At 37.8% G+C, this 12,059-nt stretch overlaps 1 protein-coding gene across 1 annotated transcript in view; it reads right to left on the reverse strand.

Moving 5' to 3' along the window:
• The window catches only part of Dcaf6 (DDB1 and CUL4 associated factor 6), a 100,767-nt gene that overhangs the window by 77,163 nt on the left and 11,545 nt on the right, over window positions 1-12,059 (reverse strand). The window contains exon 2 of the mRNA XM_032914922.1: window positions 3,253-3,314. Within this exon, the coding sequence (XP_032770813.1) occupies window positions 3,253-3,314 (62 nt within the window). The remainder of the gene's footprint in view (window positions 1-3,252; window positions 3,315-12,059) is intronic.

The following is a 12,059-nucleotide window of genomic DNA, read 5'->3' on the forward strand; positions in this document are numbered from 1 at the left end:
GAGAAAGGGAAAATAACAGGTCAGAAAATTTGGATTCATGTAAAGAAAATAATATGGCTAGAAAGAAGGATCAACATTAAGAACACTGGCTACTCTTCTAGAAGACCAGAGTTCCCAGAGGTGATCCTCTCTGAATGACTTGTAACTAACTCCAGCTCTAGGGGGATGCAATGCCTCTGACCTCTAAGAAAGGAAGTATCACTACAGGCCACAGAGCAAGCTCTAGGTTAACCAGGACTACCTAACGAGCAAGGCCTTATCTAGGGCAGGGGCAGTAGCGGCCCATGACTTTAATCCCAGCACTCAGGAGGTAGAAGCAGAGGCAGGCAGACCTCTAAGGCCACCCTGGTCTGCAGAGTGAGTTCCAGAACAGCCAAGGCTACACAAAAACCTGTCTTAAAAAAAACAAACAAACAAACAAACAAACAAATAAATAACATTTAAAAAATAAAAAGCAGGGGTTGGGGATTTAGCTCAGTGGTAGAGCGCTTGCCTAGCAAGCGCAAGGCCCTGGGTTTGGTCCCCAGCTCCAAAAAAAAAGAAAAGAAAATAAATAAATAAATAAAATGCAACAAACAAAAATATAATTCTATTATATAATTTATTTATTCTATTCCTAGGTATCTATCAAAAAGAATTAAAAACAGTTTAATTTCTTAGTCTCCAATCTCCAGTAAAGAGCAATAACCACCAGCAGGTGAATAGTCAAATTACAGTACACTGTACACAGTACACAACAAACACTTACCAATAGCAAGTAACTACTGACATCCTTGACAATAGTGAACCACAAAGTAATTATGCTAAGTAAGCTAAACTTAGTAATTCTAAGGAAAGAAATTAAACACCAAAGATAATGCAGAGCCAGAGTGGTAGAACACTTGTACAGCAAGCACAGGGCTTTCAGTGTGATCCCTCATAGCGGGAAAGTGCTAGATAATTCTACTTATTAAAATTCTAGAAAATATAAATAACACTACATTAACTGATAACCTACTATCACCAGGATCAGCCTAAAAACATAAATAAATTTACAAAGAGATTGACTAGGGTTAATTATGGTAATGAGAAATGAAAGGGTGAACTGCTCTTAGCAGATGGTTGATAAGCTGATTTGATGAATTCACTGATATATACATTTAAACTTACCAAAGTGTATATTTTAACAGGGTATAGCTACTTACGAACCCTGAGAGTGCCCAATATCATCTATAAAAGTACAGTCAACTACATCAATAAACCTTCTAAAATCTCCATAAAATTTTAATGCAAATAAGTTAATTGACAAAATCAACTTAAAAACTAATTAGATTGATATCATTCTTATCATTTATACCAGCTGCTAGACTGCACATTTATAGCCTGTAATATTACTGAGTAACATAATAATGTCCAACCTACAACAACTTTATGCCCACTCAAATCATGAATCAGGTTTCAAGGCAAAGAAAAGGGGGCGCTTGAAGTGGTGAGAAAGTTTGCTTTCCTCTCCAAAATACTTGAGAACACAGTAAAACCTAAAAGAAAAAATTAAAGACAGAGATATAGACAATACCAAATCCATTTGCAACTAACATTTGAAAATCTTTCTTTGGCTATGGTAAAAGGTTTGGTCTTTGGCTCCTAAAGGGTGTAAAACCTGACATATAGATAGCACACTCTTGCTCTCTTCAGTTCAATTCCTAAGTGTCCAACATGCCAAGAATTCCTGGATACTTAGTCTCCTGGATAGCTATTCATTTACTATCTTCCTGAAGGAAATCTCTGAAGAGGTTTCTCAGTCCGAATGTATGAACAGAGACAGGGGCAAGTTTGTTGACTATGAACATGTATGTTGAGACATCTATAATGACATATAGTAAACACAACGAAAAAACCTAGCATGAAGCCACGGATTAAAGGTGGTCTACTATTCATTAGGGAAAGCTTTTCTGTTAATAACACTTCAAAGAGAGAGGAAAGTGAGCTTTACAGAGAACTGTGGAAGACTTCTGGTTATAAGACGTAAAATATATAAGACAGAAGCCAGGAGTGGGGTGCTGCCTAAAGTCCTCACACCAGAGAAGCTGTGACAGTTAGGACATGGATTCAAGGACAGCTCAGCCTGCAGTGAGCTCCAGTGCAGCCTCACTAGACAGCAAGTCCTTGTTTCAAAAAGAATTCTCTCTCTCTCTCTCTCTCTCTCTCTCTCTCTCTCTCTCTCTCTCCCCCCCCCACCACACACACAGTCTAATTTTTAAAATTGTTTTGTGTTTTTGAGACAAGGTTAAAAAAATGTTTTAAAGAAGTAGACCAGTGAGCTCCAACGACACAAATGAAGCAGTTGATGAGGCAGGGAAAACAAGAGCACGGTGTTAGCGGAAAGCATTTCAATGGTGAGGAGAAAGTCTAACGGCAGCTGAATTTCTAAGAAGCAAGCATGGACTCTAGAGATATGAGAGTCATGAAAACCCTCATACAAGCATCTTCAATAGAGTGAACTAAATGGAAGCCTTGTGAGAAAGTGCACGTGGTCTTCAGACACCACAAAACCAACCTTGCACACACTTTTCTAAATTAAAATATATGCTGGGGCAAAGGTGTGTGTGTGTGTGTGTGTGTGTGTGTGTGTGTGTGTGTGTGTGTGTGTGTGTGTGTGTGTGTGTGTATCTGTCTCAGGTTGGCCTTGAACCCACTACATAGCTGAGGATGACCTTAAATTCCTGACCCTCTGGTCTTTTTCTCCCATGTACTGGGATTATGAACACACACCCAGCACACTTTAATGCTTTAATTCATATGCTTCACTACCACCACCCACCGACTCCTATGTTTCTTTTCTTAATCTTTCTTTTCCTAGTCTGTCTGTCTGTCTTTCTTCCTTTCTTTCTTCCTTTCTTTCTTTCTCTTTCTTTCTTTCTTTCTTTCTTTCTTTCTTTCTTTCTTTCTTTCTTCCTTCCTTCCTTCCTTCCTTCCTTTCTTTCTCTCTTTCTTTCTTTCAGGGCAGTAGGAAGGTGGCGGGGGTGGGGGTTGGGGTCCTCACTGTATAGCCCTGGCTGGTCTAGAACTCACTATGTGAGCCAGGCTGACCTTAAAATCAAGAGCCTTGGCTTCCCAGGAACTAGTATTAAAACTGTGTCATCATACCTTACCTATTTTTTCCCATTCTTAATAGTCAGCTTAATCCATTCTAGGGAGATTAGAACATTTCACCAGAAATTTATTACAGACATTATTAAAGTCATTTATAGTTAAGAGTTAGCCATTACTTACACAGCCATCATGCACATTTAAAGTTGCTTCAAGTTTTAATCTTTGGATAAATTCTCTTCTTCCTGTTTAAAAAGAAAGAATTCAATAAATCATCCAATCTTCACTGAAATTAAGAGTCTACGACCTGACACAATATGATTCAACCTGTAATTTCAGCTCTACCATTTATAAAGTGATTATTATACAAATTAACCTTCTAAAGTCTACTTCCTTATTAACATAACTTACAAAAGACATCTGAGCCCTGGGAAATTCTTGTTTCTCCATCTATTCACTTTACAAATACTGTTCCAGATAATGTTCTAGAAGCTAGGAATCATAGTGTTCCCTTGGGCAAATAAAAAAGACAATAAAAGGTGTATCTGTTATGAAGACATTTAGTAGGAAAATAAAAAATAAAGGGGATGAAAGAGCGGGCTGGTGGCTGTCATGTAAAGTTCTCTATTTTAAACAGGGTAGAAAACAGTAATAATAAGATGCACCAACTTTAAAAAAGGATTCATTCATTTTTATTTATGTGCGTAAGTGTTTTATCTGCAAGTATCTACAAACACTGTACAAACTCAGGTCCTTTGTAAGAACAAGAGCTCTAACTGCTGGGCTATCTCTTCAGCCATCAACATTTTTAACAAATATATAGTAGAAAATATATAAGAAAACCAGCCTGAATGTCCAGTAAGAGCAAAATAGTTTAAATGATACAAAACCAAGTTTAAGTTCCTTTTTTTAAAAACGAGAAATGTCTTCCTCTAAGAAATGAATCATCTTACCAAAGATAGACCAGAAAGCATGCTTACTCAGCAGCCGCCATCAAAGGTGGATTTATAACAAAGAGCCACAATTGACAGAATAATCGGGCTGATGAGTTACCAAAATTATACTGAATTCTATATTCTGTCATGAAGGACGAGCTTCTGTGTCACACCTTCTTGCCATTCAAAGGAAAGATCGTCAAGTTAATTTGTTTGACTTCTTCACTTTAAGTTTCTTTTTAGGTTGGTTGGTTGGTAGTTTTGTTTTCAGATAGGGTTTTTCTGTGTGACCCTGGCTGTCCTGGAAGTCACTCTGTAGACCAGGCTATCCTCAAACTCAGAAATCCACCTGTTTCTGTTTCTGCCTCTCTGCCTCTCTGCCTCTCTGCCTCTGTCTCTTGAGAGCTGGGATTAAAGGTGTGTGCCACCACTATCCCTTCCTTCATATTATGATGGCTAGGAATAGGATGAACATTTTTAAAATTAATTATAGGTGTTACCTAGGTGGGATTTGTTCTGTGATTCCTAAATTCATTTGAAACAAACTACAGAAATCCAGTAGTTTAATAAATTCCATCAACTCATTGTTCGTTAACACCCCTTCACCATCCTGCCAAGGTACTAAGGATTGAACCCAGGGCCTCATGCATGCTAGGCAAGATTATCTCCCAGTGAGCTATATTCCCAGTGAGTTATATTCCCAGCCTATAATTAGGCCGAACTGCAGAGTCCTTGTGCAATGTCACTGGTCACATTTCATGCCATAAAAAATGTTTATAAACATAAAATTATAAATATTAATGTATTCTGCATTAACATTCAGTAATTTTTTAAGTTTATAAACATTAAATATTTTATGATCCTGAGGATATGTATGTTTGTATGCATATATATATGTATGTATATATATATATATATATATATATATATATATATATGACTTAGAATGGGGGAAGGGGTTGACTACAGAATTCCATGTATTTTAAAAATTATAGGGGCTGGGGATTTAGCTCAGCGGTAGAGCGCTTACCTAGGAAGCGCAAGGCCCTGGGTTCGGTCCCCAGCTCCGAAAAAAAGAACCAAAAAAAAAAAATTATAATAGGTTATGAAGCCAAAATTATTACCTTAAAACGTCTTTTTTTAGGAGAAGAATGTTTAAGTTAAAGGGTAAGTTACATAAAAAACCCTTGAACAAAAACAGTCTAAAAGTATTTGAGTAGAACCAGTAGCTTTTCCTTTTTTGCTTCACAGACAGACCAGATCCCTGAACTAGTGACAAAAAAGAAAGAAAGAAACTTCGCCTGTTTCATGCACGTTTTTTATTTCTGTAATGCTTTAGGTATTTATCTGTAGTGGTACTTTTAAAATGTTGACTTCATTACCGTCCTTGTTTCTAAAAACGTCATCTTGCCAGGATACAACTTTTTTCTTTTAACAAAGGTAGCTTAGTTTACCAAAATATATCAATGGGATAGTTCTTACAGCAATCACAACAGACATTTGAAAATATATTTATCCCAGGTGGTGGTGACACATGCCTTTAATCCCAGCAGGAAGGCAGAGGCAGGTGGCAGCACTTGAGTTTGAGGCCAGCCTGGTCTAAGAAGCAAGTCCCAGGACAGTAAGGGCTACACAGAGAAACCCTGTCTGAGAAAAGAAAGGGGTGGGAGGAGGGAATAAACTTAGAAAGCTTTCTAAAAACAAATTGGGATGTAGGTTTTCTTTAAAAAAATTTTTTTTCATAGCTACAGATGTATATTTAAAAGTATAAATGGATCTCGAATTAGCAAATTTAAAGTGTAGCAGCCATTTAAAAACTGGTTTCTTAATGTTTTTCTAAATATTAAAGTATTTGATGTAACCATTTCTACACACTATCCATTGGTAAACAGAACATCCAGGTATTTAATTAAAAAGCCTATTACTATAAAAAAATTAACTATTTTTTTTTTCCCGGAGCTGGGGACTGAACCCAGGGCCTTGCGTTTGCTAGGCAAGTGCTCTACCACTGAGCCAAATCCCCAACCCCAAAATTAACTATTTTTATATAAGATTTTTATCTTTTAAAACTTTGTGAAGCAAATGCCAGAGACTGTGCAACAGTGTATGTCATGAACAGTGCGGGGAACGCATCTGTTTTCTTCCTTGTGTTTGCTATGTCATGTATATTATATTAAGTGACACTATAAATGTAATTGTTTTATTAAAATATTATAACAGTGTCATGCTATTATAATTGATTTTAAAGATAAAAACTAAGAAATTCAATATCTTAATAAACCACACTGCTCTGCTGTTTTTTTTTAACTCCCTGTCCTACCCCACCCATGCATGCTAAGCAAGAGATTATCTACCACCGAGCTATAGCCTATAATTAGCTTTCGAATCTTAGTTTCAGTTTTTTAAAAAATAAAAATGTAGGAGACTGAAAACAATTATTTTTAAATTATTTCCTTTTGGCCAAAGGTAGGTTTGGTAATCTTTTCGAATTAAAGTAACAAGGTGCTCAAATTAGTAATGTCATAAAAATGACAAGTAGTAAATGCTAAAATGTTATAAATGACTTTCTAAAAACGTAAAGTCTGAATTTAAATGTCTAGCTATAACCATTTTGATCTAGACAAAAAGAGAAAATGAGTTGTTCTGCAAGAGCCCTCTCAGAGGAAACAGGTACCCAAAGGTGGGCAGCAGGGCATGATACTTGTAAATAGCTCCTGAGAGACACTTTTGCGTGAGTCTGAACACAAGCTCATGGTGTTGTCTAGAGATCCCACAAATGTGCCTTCAGAAGCCAAGCCCAACCAAAAGCCCAAGTTTAAAAACCTGAGTTATTTTATAGTAAGTTAAACTCTTTTAAACAGTATTAAAAATTGCACATACTTCTTAAATAATCCATTTCTCCTCCCTTCCACTCCTCTTTGCCGTCTCTCAAGAGTCAGTGGTCAAGTCCATGACCTCGCACATGCTAGGCAACCACTGAACCACTTTCCCAGCCGCGCCATTTCTTCCAAAGTCAGAGGGAAGGGATTATGCCACACATAACTCAGTATGAGCGTCAAATCCATGTTGGTCCCCTTGCTCCCAAACCCACTACCACCTCAGAGAAGTCTGAGTAGATGCTGTGCGTACAATAAATGGGTTTAGATTACAACTGAAGAACTGAGCTGGGGTCTTCTGGAAGAGCAAATGCTCTTAACCACTAAGCCACCTCTCTAGCCCTGGAAGATGAACTCTTAATGTGAGTGGCACCATTCTGTGGGCTTTGGCCTTAGACTTCATGAAAAGAAAGCTGGCTGAACACTCATCTCTCCCTGCTTCGTGTTAGTAGATACAGCATACCCAGCAGTCTCAAGCCCCAGACACCATAAGCCTCCTTCCTTGCTATGATGAACTATTAACTGCACCAAAAGCAATCCCTTCTCCCTTAAGCTGCTTTCGTCGGAGTATTTTATCACAGAAGACAGAGAATAACTAAAATACCTAGAAAACAGCCTTGTACAAAGGTTCATTTACAACCTTATTTCAGGTAAAGGCAAAGTATCAGTGGAAGAGGGCATAAATCATCATCTTTAATGGGTGGGGAAAGGCACCTTTCCAGCTCTACAACAAAATTTCCATTCAACAGGCAAAAGGAAATATATGGTTTCTCAGTCAATCTATCCCATGTTTTCCAGAATTCATTCTGGGAATGAATCCTATCATTAAACAGGATAGACAGCCATATTTATATAAAATTTGGGAAGATGAGAGTAAAACACCACAAATACTGGTATTCAATGTTCAAGCTTGTCCTTACTTCCTTCCACTTGACACTACCTTCCCTTTCCAACTGTGTTGGAGGATGGCTTTGTGCACTGTGTATTCAATGCTGATTTCTATATCCAGACATCTGGTTGCAGTCCAGATGATGGCATGGTCAAGCATCTCCAGTCTCAATGTTATGTAAAAATTGTTTCCATCACTTCTGGTTGGTTAATAAAGTGCTGATCAGTCAACAGCTGTGCAGGAGGATAGGACAGGACCACCATCTGATCTGGTCAGGGGCTCCCAAAGAGACCAGAGAGCAGTGAGAAAGAAGGTGTGGAAAAACCACATGGAGAGACCAGGAGGATGTGCCTTGAGATCTTGACGAGAAAGCACTCAAGAGGCCTCACATGGACCAGAGCAAACTAGGGGCAAGACCAGAGAGCAAATAACAGGACATTTGGCTAGGTAGTAGCACCTAGTTGGGTTAGATCAGAATCTGCCCAGCTTAGTGCGTGCAGCTTGTTGATTAAAATACCAGGTCTCAGTGTCTTTATTTGGGAGCTAAAACAGAATAGAGCTGGCACATAAAGCCCTACAGTTATTCAGGTACAAGGAGAACAGAGAAAACCCCCTAAGAAATACTGTTACACAACTGCCTACCCTATAAATGTCAAGTCAGATACAAAGAGTTCCCACCAGATAAGGGCCAGACTCATCTCTATGTGTAGTTTGTAGCAGTTGTGCTGGTTAGTTTTTGTCAACAACACAATTCTTAGAGTTGCCTAGAAAGAAACCTCAATTGAGGAACTGCCTCATTCAGATTGGCTGGTGGGCATATCTGGCTGTGTAAGAAAGCCACTCTGAGAGCAAGCTAAGGCCTTTGCACTGTCTTTGCTTCTATTTATGACAGACTACACTACAACCTATAAGCCTGTCAGAACACAGTCCAGGAATAGTCACATAAGAAGAATTATGAATGCTTATGAGAACACTCTGAGAAAACAAGAGGCTCAATTTCTTCAAAATATGGGATTGTTCTCGGAATGTGTTTTTGTCCTCCTCCCAGATGTAGAGATAGAACTGAGTTTACTTCAGATTACTCATTATTATTTGCTGTTGGTATTCAATTAAATGTTTAAACTATCCTTTACATGTCTCAACGGAAAAGCATGTTTTTGACACGTGTAGCTTGTCCTTATGGTTGTACACAGCTTGGCCTCGTGAGAACTTTACTCAGATGACCTTTCTTAACTGTCAGAGGATAAACTGTCTGATGATCTGAATAAAGTTTGCTATTGCATGAGACTTAGTCTGCCTCATTTATCAACTCCATTCTCCTAGGTCCCACTGCCTCTACAGCAATGACATAAGCCAAGTAAATGCTTTCTTCTCCAATTTGATTAGTATGCTATCACAGAACATGTGGCTTTTTCTGTGATTTAACCCGTACACATTAAACACCTTCAGTAAGCTTTAAATGGAAGGAAATTTTCAACCTAGTAAAGAATATCTATTCAAACAAACAAGAAAACTAAAACTACACTGTATGTAACAGTGAAGCACTTATTGCTTTGTACCTAAAGTCAGAAACAAGGCAAGAACGTTCACTTCCACTACAACTATTAAAGACAGTACTACCTGTTTAGCCTATATAATAATGTAAAAAAATTAATCTTTATATTTTAGGTTTTAGTTTATGTTTTTATGTGTATGGGTATTCTACCTACATATATGAACATCTGTACGGTGCCTGAGATAGTGTTGGATCCCCTAGGACTGGAGTTACAGATGGTTGTGAGCTGCCCTGTGGATGTTAGGAATTGAACCCAGGCCCTCTGGAAGAGCAGCCTGTGATATTAACTGCTAAGCCATTTTTTCCAGTCCACAAGAAAAAATTTAAAATGCAGATTGTGTAAGGGAAACACTTTCCTAAAGGAAAAGAATATCAACCTACAAAATCTTGAGAAATATTTTTAAAGCTTCTTGAACTACTAATCTGTGAGTTGGATTCAGATCAACAGAAGCAGTTATTTTGCTGCTGTTTGCCTGGATAATGTTATTGTTGGCAGGGTTTCCCATAGGCCCGACTGGCCTTCAACTCTACATAGCTAAGAATAGTAGCCTTAAACTCCTTGTCTCTACCTCCCAAGCATGAGGATTATATACACCCGAGCCTCAACAGCTATGCAATCACATTTTTATTTACAAACAATGAACATGTGAAAACTGAATTTAAACCTGACACTATTCACAACTGCACCACAGAAAACTAAACTTTTCATTTAAGCATAAACATTAAAGAACTCTCATGAGATCTATAACTTTATCAAAGTCCTAAATTAATGAGTAACACATCATATTCATAGAGTATAAGACTCAGAATAATAAAGCTATCAGTTTCCCTAAATTCATCTTTAAGTCTATCAACAACTGTCAAAATTCCAGCAATGAACTTGGACATATGGATAAGCTTATAACAAATGATTTTGAGGAGGAGAAATTCCTCTATCCTGATGGTAAAGCACACTGTGTAACTATAGAAACAAGACAGTACTATATTCTCAGAGAGACATAGAACAAAGCAGCAAATTCAGAATCAAATACTTTTTGTGAAGGAAAAACAGCCCTTTTAATAAACTGAGTAAGTAGATACCCATAGTACAAAAATTAATTTTGAACTGAACTGTAGACCTACAAAAATTAACTCATGATGAAACCAAGACTGAAGTTCAAAACTATAAAATTTTAAGAAAAACTCATAGTAAAAAAAAATATTCAGGATCACTCATAGTGATAAGAGTTCTTTGTAGCATGAATCCATAAGAGGAAAAAAAAACAGTGATAAACTGGAAATCAGTCATTGTTAAGAACATTTGCAAGCAAAGGAGTGTGGACAAAAGATTATACCATGGGACATGCTGTGACACACTACAGCTTCCACAAGGAGAATTTTTTTCCTCTGTTGGCAGGGATAAGAGGAGTGCAGAACTAGGCTGCATGATGTGAAATTCATAAAGAACTAATAAAAAGTTTTTAAGAACAAACAACAAAAAAGCCCCTTTAACAGAATAAAAGAAGTGTTACTAAAAAGAAAAGGGAAAAGGAAAGAAAAGAAAGGTGTGTGTAACCAAGAACCAATATCTAAAATACATAAAGAACTTTAAAAACTCAATAACCTCAAAGCTGCTGTTGCTGCTGCTGCTGCTGCTGCTGCTGCTGCTGCTGCTGCTGCTGCTGCTGCTGCTGCTGCTGCTGCTGCTGTTCTTGAACACTGTACAAATCTGGCTCTCACTACACAAGACCGCAGGTAAATAAGTAAGAAGGTTTATACTATGACTTTGCACAAAGTTGACTGCCTACAAATCTACCAGAGGGCCAGCACACAGGGAACAACTGCTGTCCACCACAGAAGCAAGCAAGCGTCATCATTTCAGGCCTGGAACAGCATTCTGTAAGACTGGATGCCATCAGAAGTGCCCAAGTCCACTGAACTTCCAGCTCTGGAATAAAAAACCACCCAGGACTTCAAAACACATCTGCACTTCCAGCACACAACCACTAGTGCTTTACAGAAAGCAAATGAGGCCTATCTGGTTGGCCTTTTTAATGTTACCAACTTGTCATGTTATTCAAGCCAAGTAAGACTAAAGATATCATCGAACACATTGCACATACTGACAATGTGCTTGAGCCTCTACTGTGGGGGCTAGGAAATAGCCTACCTGGTAAAGGCACTAGGTGCCAAGATTGACAGCCGAAGTTTAATCCCTGAAAACCAACAGATGAAAGGCAAGAACTGACTGCTGAAAAGTTGTCCTTTGATTTCTGTACACATGCTACTGCACATGTACACATGACACACTTTTTTTTCAAGACAGGGTCTCACTGTGCATCTCTGACTATCCTGAAATCCACTATGGGGACCACGCTGGCCTCAAACTGGACAGATGCTCCTGCCCCTGCCTCCCAAGTGCTGGGATTAAAGGTGTGCACCCAAATAGCTTTTTTCTTAACCCCAAATTAGAAACAACCCAACTATCTAAAAACAGATGAATAGAGAAACATTTATAATCAAAAATGAAAAGGAATAAATTATTGATGTATAAAATTTAGATGTATTTCAAGATAATTATGCCAAGTAAAAATCTAATCTGAAATACTAAAGATCATTATTTATAAGGTTACACACATTATGTGTCTACATAATATTGTTCTTTTGAGATAGGTATATATTTGTCCAGGTTGGTCTCAAAACTTATGGACTTAAATAATCCAGCTGCTTATTCTCCTAGACAGTTTAGAATATAG

This window comes from Rattus rattus, chromosome 10 (assembly GCF_011064425.1).
Source record: "Rattus rattus isolate New Zealand chromosome 10, Rrattus_CSIRO_v1, whole genome shotgun sequence".
Lineage (NCBI taxonomy): Eukaryota > Metazoa > Chordata > Mammalia > Rodentia > Muridae > Rattus > Rattus rattus.